Here is a 15308-nt window from a genome sequence, read left to right as displayed (position 1 = left end):
CTGTTCTGTAATACATATACAAACATTAAAAAAAAAGTCTGCCTATCAGTGATCAGATTTACTAGCTGTCATGAAACTGAGAAGGATTTCAGACTAAAGGTGGAAAACATGAGAAAGTATGCAAGATTTATGAAGAAAAAAAACACTGCTTCGTCTCTTTATATAAACTCAAACCACACAGAGAAAAAGCTAGGACATAGAAATTGCCACTCACAGCTTGCTCATGTTAATCTTCAGAATGAATTTTTCAGCATTTAGCAATGAGATGTGCCATCCTTGAAGCACACAAAATTTGGAAGGACGCCATACTTTTCCTTATGTTACTGCAATATATTCCTTTTATTTATTATTGTCTCATAGGAAGAATGTTACAATGTAGTGTTTGAAGCAGCATTTACTTGGCAGCAGAGGACAAAGGATGCATACAAACACAGGCAGAAAAGCAACTTTATACATAACCTCATATTCAGAACAAAAATAAAACCCACCAAATTCACTACTGATTTCTTTTTATACTTATGTTGGGAGTATTTTTAAAGATTCTTTGCCTAGAGAATTATCTAGCTTGATAAAAGCCAAGTACTTCACAGAGAACAGAATATAAAGCTATTTCCAATACTACTTAGGAAGATAGATCTGAGGTAGAAAGGTGGTCATGGCTTTCCCCTTCTGTAAAATGTGGGGTTTTTTTCTTCTCAGAATAACTATATTACATTTTAATAGGAGCCAGCATCTCCTCAACTTGACAACTTTGCTCTACTTGCTCAAGACTAATACTTAGTGCCTGAAGAGCTCTGTAGAAATGCTAAGTCCTACATCACCTTTGAGAGGTAAGCACTATCATCCCCATTTTACAGATGGGAAAACAGAGGCAGAGTGGTTAAACAATTTGCCAAAGGGTTCAGAAAGAACTGGCACTGGTGTCAGCAGTAGAAGGTGGTCAACACTGTGCCTGAATCCTTGAGCAGCAGCAGCTCAGGAGTAAATACTGTGGGTGCAGGACAGTCTGGTTGGCAAAACTTCACAAAGCCACTAGAAATTCCTGACCTGCACTTTTAATGTCCCCTAGCATCTTTTTAGTAGCAGTAGAGAATTTTACAACTCAATACCATTTTAAGAAAAGGGTTTTTTTTCCTTCAGTAATGATTAAGAACAACACAGTTTTGTTTTTTTTTTACTTTACATGAAAGATACTGCATGCAGTTTTACCAATTAAAGGTATGTCCTAGAATTAAAGCAAGTGTCCATGCAGCATTGTAAACTCTGTGAAGGCATTAAAATCTCTCATGATAATCTTTAAACTAGAGATCAGATGATCAGTGACATACTTTCCCACAATTATCCTTATCAAATGTTAAAAAATAAATAAATTATTTTAAAGATAAGGATGCTTTGCAAGATTACAATGCCAAATGATAATATTCAAGTGCATTGTAGTTCTGGAAAAAGTTCTGTTGTTGATAGTATTGGAAAGGGCTTTCTAAATGTCTCTTCATTTCCAAGAGGCAGACAAAAGAAAGGGATCTCACAGAAATGAGCTTTACTTCATGGACTGGAAATTCCAAAACTTGAAGCAAGTTTGGCCCAGCAGGGAATAGCAAAGTTTGCCTCCGAACAAAACTGGGAAGGATTATACTAACTTAGTTCTTACTGAAACCAACTTAAGCTATCATCTAAGTCCTCTTTTTAGCTATCTCCTGATTCAATGTAAAGTAAAGCTTAAAAAAATAACCCTCCAAATGGAGTGTTGGCTGGAAATAACAAAAAGGAAGTTAAAAATACCACTTATATACATGAGGATGCTAATTATGACTTGAGAGTTTACTTTTTAAAATTGAATTCAAATACTGGATCTTGTACCTAACGATAATTGTTGTTAATCAGTAACAATAATGCAGATTACGGGCACTTCATATGCCAATGCTGAAAACAATGCAAGGATATTCTGAAATCTGTGTGGTCAGACGGTTAACATACAAATAATCAGTAGAATATTACATGTGTGAGAATATAACTAAGGGTAGTTTACAATGCAAAAGCAAAGAGCAAAAAGGAATGTATAAATGTAACGTTTTGCTCCAAACTCCTTATGCAGTTCTCTTTACGATTATCAAAAAGAACGTATATAAAGCCCCTGCCCCTTTTCCCCTGGCTGTATATTTATACAAATCAGTGACAAATATTCCACTGCTCATTAATTTACAGTTGCATAGAAAGGGAAGAAGGAAAAAAACAAAAGATACTATAAAAACAACATCCTCTTCTTTGGGTGCTCAGTGTTGCACTGTTTCAAGTAGAACACGCGGTCGGAGCGCACGGCGTGTCCCGGGGTCCCGTGCAGGTTTTTGATGAGGTGGAACGCGGGGCCGGCAGGCTGCAGAACAGGGCTGTACTGCATGCCAGGAAGCACTGGTTGACATCCCAATGAACACTTCACATGGCCTGTCGTCATGAGAAACAACATCAGAACCATGTGTTAGCACACCTATGAACTTCTAACTGCTCTGGGCTCAGTCAGTTCAGGACTGTCACGACATCTTACAAAACCCCTCAATTTTAGAAATTTACATGCCTGAGACTCTGCAAATAATGAGGCATGTAGTTAAAAGAAATCTAAGTTTACAAAACTGTGGTGTTTTAAGTCCTTGTTGAAGTGGTTGCCTATTCAGCACAGACAGCTCATTCAAATGCCTAAGGTGCTGCGTGGCTCTTGATCCTTGTGCATTGGTGCCCACACTCCTGAACCTGGAGCTGTAGACACAAGGACATAAGGATGTCTTTGCAAGAACCAGCTTTGATATTGCAAGCTCATGCTGGCTTGAAACTAATTGGCCCAAATAAATGCAAGCTGGTTCCATCTGGATAGCAACACACACCTGCAGAACCATAATACCTGTGGCAGTGCCTGACCTAGTAGAAATTTTCTGTTACCTATGATAGTCTGAAATCTAGCCTTTCTGTTGTATCAGGCTAGCTTCCAAAGAGATCTCTAGGGAAAAATATAGACGAAAACCACTCCCAGCCCCTCCTCTTTAATGGAACCTTTAATTTATTTTACTTTGTTTCCAATACCTATGCAAGTATGTAAACATATCTCATACCTGTGGTCTGCCAGTGAAACTTGCTGCAAACAGAAGTAAAAAAGGTTAGAAATTTACATGATTCTGCATCTTTGACAGTTTTAAAATGAAATCATTATGAGGAAAATACATACTACAAAAGAACAGAAAGACTTATCTTTAAAAGACTAAAGATTTAACTAGAAATGTGTTGTGATGGTTTAATTCTTCACAGACTTACTTTTAACAAATTTATAGCACTATAATGATATAGTTACTGTGAATTGTTTCATTTTCACTATTTGTAGCCACAGAAACTGCTGAATGATCTATTACAGTATCATCTGTTTAAGATGCTCTGTTCTGGACATCACTCAGATGCAGAGAGAAGGCCTCTGCACAGCATTGTACATCTGCCTACTTCTGAGGACCAATGACATAAATAAGGAAAGAAAATGAGGCATTATATCCATGATCAGTGGATCAGAAGGACAAAAAAGTCCCCCACAAAACTACACAATCCACCATTAAAAGCATTGCTGGCCTTACTATATGAATAATTGCTTCATAAAGGACATATATAGAATGACTGATTTCAAGATGAATTATAACCTGAAACCCATGAAAACAAATAAAGCAAAGTAAGACAACTCTCTCTGTTAAACAGCCAAAATGGGATAAAAATTATCTGCATAACACTCAGATGCTAGTAACTCCTTGCTGGAGACTGTGGCCCTGGCAGAAGAGACAAGTAAAGATGAGGTTGTGAAGGAAGTTTTTTACTTTTTTACTTTGCTTTGTTTTTTTTAATAATTGGAAATGAGATGTTACACATGAAGGCTGTTTTAATAAAATTGAGCTTGGGTATAACCAATGTTATTCTTTAAGGAATACTTTGATGCCTAGAGAGTCTGTAGAATCTATATAATTTAAAGTTTTACAGAACAGATTCGGCAATTGTCTGGCCAGGAAGACAGATTCCCCCTCAAATGGTCACAGGGAAAGATGATGGACTTAGATGGTCTGTCGTGATCTTCCTTAGCAAAACTCAGAGTCTAATGCACTTTGCTGGGAAGGCCAGACTAATAATCCTCATTCTAGGCTTCTAAAATTTTTCAGATATGAATCTGACAGTCAAAAAAAATTTACTCTCTAGTAAAAGATGCTATAGAAAGATGGAATGAGAGCAAGCAGAAGTAGCACCTACTAATTGGGGGAAGGTGGTTTTGCCTGATAACAGTGAGAAATCTTTTAATCTTAAATGCTCAGATAAACTTCACAGTATGAAGGGGTCATGGTTTTCCCTTGCAGTATTCTGTCTCATTCAAAGTATTTGTTTATGGAATCAGAGAAAAATTTTCTGTTTTTCAGTCCTGGAAAACAGCCAGCCTTACCAAGCTTGTCCTGACACAGTGCAATTTGCTTTGAATTAACTTTGGCTAAATGGCCACGTAGCTGTATAGTCACATAGCAAGACAGTAGTTTGAAAAACTACTTGAGCTGCATTTATGAAATGCTTGAGCTGCATTTTATACTGATTTGTATACACCCACACACACACACACACACTCTTCAAGGTGTGCTTAGTAACTCCACTAGCTGTTGGCTTCAAATGTGATGCTCCTTAGAATCAAATACTTAATTTGCAGAACAAGGGGCTCTGAATTGTTGAACTCATCAAAAAGGACAGCTGAAACAAGACCTTTTTTGCTAGAACTTAATTTGCTTTTCCAAAACACGCATGTTGCATCTTCTGTGATGTAGCTTGTCACAGTCAAACAATGTATGTTCAAGAGCTAAAAGAGGTATTCTAACAGGGTTCACAGAATTTACAAAATAGCACAGAGTTGAGTCTTGATGCTTCCAAAAGGAACGGACATAAAAAGCCTTTTAAAACTGACCATTATTATTACATTTCATTTGAAACTTTCAACAGTTTTGAGAATATATCAAAGTCTTCACTACTGGTTTTCAAAGGCAAAAGAGCTGAAAGATAAATATATATATATATATATAGAGAGAGAGAGAGAGAGAGAGATAGGGAGAGAGAGACATGTATATGTAAAAATGTATTTTACAAACCCCATCAAAATACATGAGACAGCTCCTCACTTTTACTAGTGCAGTGACACTGGAAGGAGGAGGATCAGTGGAAATGTATGTTAGCTGATACAAGACATGAATAGGAACAAGGTGGTTTTCCTTCTGATCTCTCTTTAATAGACACTGAATAAAATATCAACTTGCAATGTATTTAAGCAGGGAAAGTTGTTCCGTGCTGCATTCACAGATTTCTTCTGGTCTCTTTAATAACTAGTTCAGTAATTAGTCTATGGACTACTTGTCTAAGGACTTTTTGTTTCAAGCTTTATTACAAAAACTGCATTCAGAAATTCTGAATCTACATTCGCTTAAGTTCTAGAAAAGGTTTTTATCAGCAACTAGTGAGATTCTAGATGTCTTTCCCCTTATGTGGGCACTGCTGAAAATTCCACATTGAGCTACAGGTTTTTCTTATAGTGAATCCCTTCCACTTAAAACAAGAACATTTATCTACATTCACAAATAGTGTCTATTGAGGAATTTTAAAGGACAGAATTATATAGTTTGCATATCTACACAAGAAATCCCCTCAGAGATACTTCTTTTCCTAGCCAATACCACAAGAATGATTCTTTTTCTTCAAAAAAAACACCTCAAATTCAATGATTCTCAGAGACATATTTTGTTAAACTTACAACAGCAAGGTGGAAATGTGTTGTTGATTTGCTCCATAACATCTGTTAGATCTGTGTTGGTATCATGAGGTGGAACTAACAAGTCATCTGCAGATATGACAAAAAAAAATTAATTTTGTAACAACAGGAGAAAAAAAAAGGCCAACAACATTCTAAAAGGCATTCTTAGCCAACCTTCCAATTAATTACTTCTTTATATTTCAAGGGAAAACAGCACCTGAAGCCTTTGTAATGTGCAAGAACTATCATTAATAATTGCCAGCGCTGGGAGAGGATGTGAAAGTTACAGTACTGATTTGCACTCAAACTCATTTCTCTTTCATTAAAACTTAAACATTGCATCCAGGATTTACCTAGACACAGTATACAAAAATTTACAGTTAAAATAAATAAAATTACAAGATGAGGGAATGAAACTCAGTGGCTACTCTATTAAAATTCTGTTCCAAATGCAGATGATTTGTCATGTAAATTTCAGAGTGAAAATATATTCTTTCTCTGAAAAACTCCCAGCATTTATCTTTTATATGGTCTTTATTCAATATGTACCGGCCATTTCAGTAGTGCTAAAATCCTCCTTGCCATCTCTTTGAAAAATGATGCTTAAAATTAGCCAAGAGAATGTTTAGGGAACATAACTGGCTGTGTTGTTGACAGTTTTACTGGGCAGCATCTTTCATACTGCATTTTTTTACTGCATGATATCAGACTCAAAGAAATTCCATGTTTTTCCAGATAAAGTAAAAACAGATGTTAATGCTGAATGAGAAAATGTTCAGTACGTAAGAGTATATTTTTCCTGTTTTCTACAGAAACAAAATAATATTGAATCTAAAACTCAAGGCTAAAAACAAAAACAGGAGGAACTTGTACCTAAAATAATTTAAGAAAAATATTTCCCCTTTTCCCCTACTTTTGACCATGCAATGGTCTGTAGTTATTTCTGCTAACTCCTGGTGAAATTAATGAGTTCTGATATAAGAGAATTTAAAATAATCTTTCAAAAGAGAAATATCTTTATGTGCAGAGCCTTTACCCATAAATATTGAATTATGGCTAAAGATGCGAACCTTTTGGGAGTGGGAACATCAAAATTCCAGGATAAGCAGAGGTTACACAAGAATTTTTAAAGCAGACATCAAGTGTAGATTGCATGATTCGGACATTCAGTTCTGTATCTGAGAGATTATTTGGGTCCATGTGTGTACAGTAGGACAAACAGCTCTTGACCACTTCAATTCAATGAAGTCTGGTTCCCCATTCAGTGAGGATGGATTTGCCTAGTAAATTCACTTGGTCAGAATAGGTGGAACCAAGGAGTCTATCAACAAAAGTCTGTAATTCAGCATAACATGAGTTCTTAGAATACCGCAGCTCTTCCCAAGTGTGAGGAAGCAACACCTCCAGCTGCACTGAGCAGAAGCATCGCAAAGATGTGCTCCTTTTGATTTACAAATCTTTCCAGAAGGTGCCAACAAACCTATCCAGTAGTCACCTCTGGCCTCGTGGGCACATATCTGGTGGGAAGACTCACCTGTCTGATGGAAATGTGAGATTGTGTCCTGCTCCAGTGGGAAGCCAAGGGCAGAGTGCTGGGGTGAAGCACAGGGTGAGGTGCCATTGACCCGGGAGTCTGACTCTGGCTATATTAAAGACAAGAAGGCACAAATTTATGTTACTTGTATCCACATAATTTAATTGCAGGCTTGTATGCAGCCATCTGGTTCCTTTCCTTTTTTGCGCGCCCTTTCTTGTTTGTTCTCCAGACTGTTGAAAGTTGCCTTAGGACCATACAAGCGATGAGGGGTAAAAAAAAGAACAAAAAAACAAACCAGCTCTTACAGACTCCAGTTGATGGTCTTGTTAAAAGCAATGTTCTTTTGTATCAGAAAAACACAATGTAATGTACAACACACACAGTATACCAAGGTTCTCAGTCCAGCTCTGAAGAAAGACTACACAATGGGATTATTTGAGTTGTATTTATCTGCATGGGTGTATACGTACACAAACAGGAATTCAGTTAGAGGCCTATAAAAAGCTTTACAAGGATGACTAAGTATGCTTAGAAACAACTTTTCAATCATGAACAGATTTCTAGAACTCCAGAATCAAGTGAAGACTCAAGACAGATCCAAATCAACTTCATTAAATCTAAAAAGTGGTACCCAGTCATCACTCCTACTGATGCTGAATCTCAGCCATGTGGAAGACACCAAATCTGCAACAATTTGTACTGTGTAAAAATCTGTATTACATAAACTCTTGGAAATTATGATAAATACCCTATATACTTTGAAAACAAGTTTTTCTGGACTCTTAAAAATCACTTGAAGAATCATGGAAATTGATATTACATTTAGCTGTAACCATGTGTGTTTGAGATAATATTTAAGTATACATATATGAATAGAAAATAGGAAAACGCCAGAGCAGCTCAGAAACACTGGAAGGGACCTTATTCAGGCATTTTTCCTTTCTTCCTTCTTTAAATATTCTTTTGAGGAAGATACTAGCAAAACAGTATTTGAGCTCCAGAAGTGATTGTTCTGAAAAAAATAAAAAAGTGAAATAATATTTACATCTGATGTAGATAGAGCTGAAATTGTTGGTGCTATCACTTTTGTTTTTGATTGCAAAAAATGAAATTACTTCCAAACAGCTTAAGGAGCAGGTTATTTAAGTAAATCTATCAAAAGCAGATACTGAAGTAATACAAAAGATCACTGCTTTTAAGGTCTTTTTGAAACTGAGCAAGTACCTAGAATGGCTATGAGACTTGATGTAGAGTTAGAATACACAATGTCTGTTAATTTGTGCAAAAGTTTGCTCCTTTGCACTTCACAGCCTTAACTAAAATACTCCATTTCTTGAGATAACTTCCAACTTAACATAAGCAATCTTCAGTAAAACTCCTCTAAATCTCATCTCATCTTTTTCAGCATGACAATACTAAAGGCCAGCTTTGACTAAAAGAATAAACCAAGAAATATTACTCTGTATTGGAGACAAAGAAAAATGGAAATGTTCTTCAAGCCATAGAAGGATTTTACTGCCAAGACACTTCTATGAACGGCGCATTACTATCAGGTAGTTAAGTAATTTGCTGCTCAGTACCAGGCTCCAATCCAGCTGAAGAGTCTAAGTAAAACAAGTGTGGTGATTTTAAATCAGAGAATCCTGGAATAATTTAACCCAGGCAATTCTGTATTGCCAGGAACCGCTGTCCAAAATGCTAGAGCTCTAATGGCAGAGATAGGAAGCAAATTCTCCCAAGAGTCCCTTCAAAAAGTAACTCCAGCAGCAGAGTCATTGCTTGCCCACTCCACAAACAGATGAAGAGAGAAAATTCGAATCATTCAAAATGCACATTTGCACCTGGAGTAAATCACTGCCTCTGGCCCTGTTCAAGCAGTAACTATGAATAAATTATGCACAGATGAACAAGGGTGAATAAGAAGATCTGAGCTGGACACACAGAACTGCAGTACAGCAACACACAGGCTCAGTCAAGGATAGGGAGGCACTGAAAAGTCAACAGTTCATGTTGATAGACAAACTTAGGTGATGAGTTAGTCAAGGCACCACTTAGTTGTTCTATTGTACATGATAAAAGAGCACTGCAGAGCACAAGGACCATCAGTGGATAAACTGAGAGAAAACAAAACATACTTGGAATACCTTACGTGGATGTACCATCTATTGCTGCAGCAGTCAGAATGAAATACTGCAGCTGTATTCAAAAACAAGTCAAAACCCACAAAATCACCATCTTCTAATCAGATGGCAGTGCCTGATTACTTCATTTAAATATACTGACAGATGTAACACTGCATAGTTCCAGTGACTGCAATAAAAAGAAAAGCTTAAACAAACCAAACTCTTCTTCCAAATTAAGGACATTATTGTTAGGCAGCTGAAGAGTGGGGCTTGGAGCAGAAAGTGAAGGTTTGTGGTAGCAGTATAATTGCCTTAATATAATAATCAGAAACTGGAAAATGTTAAATGCAAACCACTGAGGATATAGATACATCAGCATGTATTTACATGATTTAACAATTTTATTGTTAGAGAACTTGAGAAAAATAACAGTAGAAAATCACATTCTATTTCACTCCAATCATATAACACCTACAATATATGAGCACTTCCATCCTAACCCATTTCCAGTATCATGAAGTTCATGTATTCTAATTCAAAACAACTTAGCAAGACAACCCTTAAGCCAGAAACCAAAAGCAAATAGTTCTAGATGTTATTATATACCTGCTGCTTCTTCTTGAAAGAAATAAAAGCAGGGATACTGAACATGCCTCTATAGGGATGAGGGAGAGGTTTCCAACTCCACTCTCAGGGAGTTATCAAACTTCTTTTTAGGTAAAACTGAGCAAAGATGTGATGGGACAAACAAATCCTTCTCCAGAAAACTCTGAAATTGTGCGTTTTGCTCCTGTATTACAGCAGTTTTTAATTCACTTCAAAGGAGATATTTATTTCAACCAGTTTTAATCTATAGCGCCTTATTTCACTATACCCCCTGCTGCTGTCTTTCCCAAAAAAGAGCCTGAAGTGCTCTGTGGCTAATGGATAACTAAGACATACCTGCTCTTTCCTTGACTTCTGCTGTTTTGGTAAAAAACAAACTAAATCTCAGGGTCCCCAATCTGAATCACAAGAAACCTCAAAAATGCCAATTTTACTACCACATTCATTACAGATGTTTCTTCTTGCTCCAGAATTTTTCTCCCAGCTACAGAAGAAACAAACTCTCCTGCACTCTTCTGATAAAGCTGCTTTGCTTTCCGCTGGAGAGGGAGTTGCAGCCCCTATTTACTTTGTCTGATCATACAGCCATTGACAGATGATTTTAGCTCCCACTAACTTCAATATCAAATCCAATATGAAACCTCTATACAGCAGCTCAGAGAAAACCAAGAAAAATCCAAACAGACTTTAAATGCCCTTTATAATAGGTTTCACTTTGACTTTGCAAATGCAGTATCTATAAAGTCTGAAGAAAGAAAAATGAAAACAAATTCTTTGTTTTTTCTCTGTCTGATTAACACGTTGGTATCAAAGCTGTCACATGCCAGTTCTGTTTTCACCTTCTTCCTTGGCACCCTAATCAATCAGGCAGACAAAAACGACAACATTGTGACAGCTACCAATCCTTTGGGCTTGCTAAAATAAAAATAGTATGGTAACCTCAGAATTGTGACCTGAAGTAGACAAATGGGCAGTGAGGATGCATGCATTTTTCCGCTAAAGGTGCTCTCTACAGAATGTCCTAGAATGCTCCCATCTAGATTAAGCAGTTACTACATGAAAGTTTCTAAATTTCATTAACTCTCTGCCCCAGTATCTGTGTGTAGACAGACACACTCCAGTCTTTTAGAGAAAAAAAAGCCTTCAGTTCTTATTTTATACTCAGTGATATAAAACACCAGTCAGGAGGCTAGTGGAGAAGAGCAATGGGGAGACTTGCTGTTGATAGAATAGACAAACAGAGATGGTATGAAATGCCAGCCATGGCAAAGATACTGCTGCAAGACAGTTTTGTCCTTTAATAGTAGCAATTATCCTGTTGTTATATATTTTGAGATTGGGACTTAGGAGCATCTTTCATGCAAATCATCCATCTCATTAGTAAGAAAAGGTATTCCTTTTATCCACTAAAATTAACTGGGACAGCCAGTAAAAGCCAAGGAAACAAATAAATATAAAAAGGCTTTCAATAAATGCCTTCCCCAAGCAGTGAAAGAGATAAAGGCTTTCCTAAAAGGTAGTGGCCAAGCTGATGGAGGAACTAACATGCTGAACAGTGGTCATTTATTTCCGAAAGGGGGCAGTAATGGAAATCAGTGCTGCTTCGTAATTCTATTAATGTCAAAATAAATTCCAAAGAACATTACTAAAAATTCAAATTATTTATAATTTCTGAATCCCCATCAAGGGAGCAGCTTCAACATTCTGGAAACAGCTTGCAAAACATCCAGCAAATTACGTAATGACATGTATAGAAAGGCATATTGAAAAGCCACAGATACATTAGAAAAGAAATAAAGCAGACCTCATATACTTGACTCTGTACAAGCCAGTTTATTAAATGACAGAGGAGAAGCAAAGATCTTAGGAAATAATACTTGGAACAATCAGAAGCATGACACGACTCCCACAGAGACAGGACAATGTGGACAGAAAGCAAAAGAGCAACAATATACAGTAAATGAGGTGAAAACAGTCAGAAATAACAAAAAAGGTCACCTCTATTCTACTTCACCCTATCTGAACCCAAAAGCTGCAGAATGCCTAGAAAATTCCAAATGCAGAACTGATAAAAAAGAATTGCTGTCCCTTCTCCCACTCATTTTATCACAACAAAAACATATACTGTAAAGGTGTTACTAACAACAGCATGAGGATTCCAAAAGGATTACGGAATTGTGAGATCATCCTCAGTTCATCAGAGAAAAAAAAAGTGTTTTAAGGGGCGAACAAGTTTCTGCTCTAAGCACTAAGCTGCAAGTGACCATGGGTTTGGCAGAACTTCTGTGTTGTATTCAATCACGTTTCTTTGCAGATTTTAAACCTTTCTCTAAAAGACCAAGTATTGGCCAAATATCCCAAGATCCTTACTTTATAAATTATTATTAACAGTGCCCCAGTTGCTATCTTCCCTGTGAAATAGTACAGCTACTCAAATACTGATTAAAATGCTAGAATAACAGTAGCAACAAAATTTACTCTGCTAGAGGGGTAGGGAAGTAATTGGAACAGATGCATCTTAATCCTATTCGGCCGAAACTGCCTAGAAAAAATGACAGAGTCAGCCAGTGAAACAAACAGCAAATACCTTAATCCCTGTAATGAGAGTATCATCTACAGCAGGAATTTAGGCCATTTTAATACCTGGTTTATGTAGCCTGTTTCTTGGCTTAGTTAAATCCTCTACTGCATATAGCCAGTCACCTGACTCATGGAAGGCAGGAAACACTTGTCTCATTGTACTCTGACCCAAAGGTAAAAGATTAGTTAGAAGAAAACATTCATACAAATTTATCTTCATTACTCAAGCTTCCCCACATGATATAGTACAAACTACCATCTCTAACAACACCAGGTATATGCTGCTCCTGTTACTGCTATAAGCCGGGTGTTCACATGCTGACTTCCAAAGCAATCAGCATTCCTTCTGCCAACAAGGAAACCCTATGATCTCCAGCTACTGGCACTTGCTAAAAGGCTCTTACCTCCAGCACTTGTGTGAAAGACCACTTGGCTGTAGCTTATTGGTCTAAATATGCTACTCAAGAGGAACTGGATTTTTAATGTAATTAATTGCTCCTTTGTATTTCAGACATATATCTTTGGCTATCTGTCTCCGGTATGCTAAGAGAGGTCTGAATGACTAACTGTGACAAAAAATAAACATATTATTTAAGGAAAGCATCTGGTAAAACTGAAATCAAACATGGGATGTGGCTGGCATAATTACTTGGTGTAGGGTATATGTTTTCTTCCCATGCTTTTTAATTAATGAAAAGCTATTGCTCTTGTTTGTGTTATTCACAGGGTTTCCTAAGTTCCCATGATCATTCCAGCACTTGCAATCATTTTCTGCTCATTTGACATTAACCATGGGTTATACTAGAGGGTAAGAAAAAATATCTCGTTAGAAACGATTGATTGCAACACATCAATCATTTCAACAATGCATGGTGAAAATACCTGCAGTAAAATGGCAAGGCAAAGTATACAAGTACCTGCTCGAGTAGCTGCCGTAGCCGGTGAAGCTGAGACTCCAACTGTTTATTGTGATCTTCCAATATTTGCATCCTTGCTTCCAGGCGTCCTTTATGCTGCCTCAGGAGTTTAGCTTCAGCAATGAGCTCGGCATCTTCAGAAGCATGCTGAGGTGACACAACGGAGTCAGGAGGTGATGCAAGAGGGTTTATTCCTCTCCGAAGATGCTGCTCCTTTAGTTGCTCATATTCTATCTGCAGACACCTGGGATATTGAAAAGGGGAGGAGAATGATGACTTAAGTAAATGAAAATAAAAGACTTCTTAGATCAATGTTAGCATCTCCAACTAACAACACAAATAGCTCAGACCATGTCTTGACTTCTGTTTTATGGGGGGTTGAAAACATGGCAGTAAAGTAAAAGTGAAACTTACTTATTTCTTCACAGACACCTCCCTCTTCTATCTAACAGAGCCAGGCTATGCACAACATATGCCTTGATTGTGGATTGTTTGGGGCTTTTTACTAAAATCGTGACTTCTAGGTATTTCTCATCTTCAACATAGTATGTGCGTGGCTCAAACAACAACAAAATGACAATTCAGACACCAGTAGGATGATAATGAGACCTTTGCTCTTCCTCAAGGTCAGCAATGACACGCTCCAACTCTCCCCGTTCTTCTTTCTCCACTGACTTGAGTATCTGAGCAGGACTCTGTGGCTGACTCACAGGTGACTCTCCTCCCAGCGTCTGACAATACTGCTGGATAAGGGCATGCTCATCCTCTCTGAAACAATAAAACAACACAGATAAAGACAGAGCAGTAAAACATTTATTATGCAAGCAAACAGCTCTATCAAGCTGAGGGGATTTTCTTGGTTTATGGGAAAGGACTAAGCAAGACGAAATTAAGCCTAAAAAATTCTGAAAGGAAACCATATAAACATACAATGCCCAGGAAAAAAAAGATTCATCTGTAGTAAAGGATCAGTTTAGTTTAATTTATGCATAATGCTGCAACTGGTTTGAAAAGAAAGAGCAATAAGTCAAATCAGCAAAGATGACTGTTTTGAAATGCCTTCAAAATAAATAAAACAAACAAGCATCTTCTAGATCCATTTTTGAACAATATGTGACATTTTTGAAATTTTTAATTTTGGTTTGCTCGATTTACCTAATAAAATTAGAGAAAAAAAAAAAGCCCCACTAAAATTAGAGAAAGAAGTTCCATTTTTCTCCCCTTCTTTTAATACACACATACAATACCTTGAAATTCTGCATTGGTAATAGATTTTCTCCTTAGAGATTCGGGGACAGAAATAAACTATAACACTGTCCTCCTCCTGACTCACATGAAATTACTTTCTGGTAAGGAGATACAGAAGTCCTGACACTTTCAATTATGCTTTAATACCCAAGTGAATTTGGTTTTGTATAGATGTGCCTTACTTTCCAAGTTGCTGGCTTTTCTCCATAAATAAATTCAGATGGATAGAAAGTGAAAGATACCATATCTTAAAACCAGTTTTGTTGCTTGGTTACTCAAGAAGGATGAATCAACAACAGAAAATCATGTAGTATTCATTTTTTAAGAGAGAAATTGCTTCAGCAGTATAAATGCTGAAGAAAACCCTCCTTACATGATCTCCTTTAATTGACTACAAACCAGATACCAGAAACTTCACCCTAAGGATCTCCCACAGTTAAAGCATTGTCAGGGCAGAGTGACGAGCACACACACAGGCAGTACATACACACACATCCAGA

At 37.1% G+C, this 15308-nt stretch overlaps 1 protein-coding gene across 1 annotated transcript in view; it reads right to left on the bottom strand.

The window, feature by feature from the left end:
* Positions 1-326: 326 nt before the first annotated feature.
* The window catches only part of UTRN (utrophin), a 313286-nt gene continuing 298304 nt past the window's right edge, over positions 327-15308 (bottom strand). Inside the window, exons 70-75 of the mRNA XM_062490124.1 lie at positions 14170-14328; positions 13561-13804; positions 7332-7440; positions 5798-5884; positions 3102-3124; positions 327-2442 (exon numbers count right to left, since the gene is read on the bottom strand). Of these exons, the coding sequence (XP_062346108.1) occupies positions 2434-2442; positions 3102-3124; positions 5798-5884; positions 7332-7440; positions 13561-13804; positions 14170-14328 (631 nt within the window). The 3' untranslated portion in view covers positions 327-2433. The remainder of the gene's footprint in view (positions 2443-3101; positions 3125-5797; positions 5885-7331; positions 7441-13560; positions 13805-14169; positions 14329-15308) is intronic.

The sequence above is a fragment of the Cinclus cinclus genome, chromosome 3, assembly GCF_963662255.1.
Source record: "Cinclus cinclus chromosome 3, bCinCin1.1, whole genome shotgun sequence".
NCBI classification, from domain to species: Eukaryota; Metazoa; Chordata; class Aves; order Passeriformes; family Cinclidae; genus Cinclus; species Cinclus cinclus.
The sequence above is the reverse complement of the archived record's forward strand: the minus strand, read 5'-3'. Positions and strand labels throughout refer to the sequence as shown.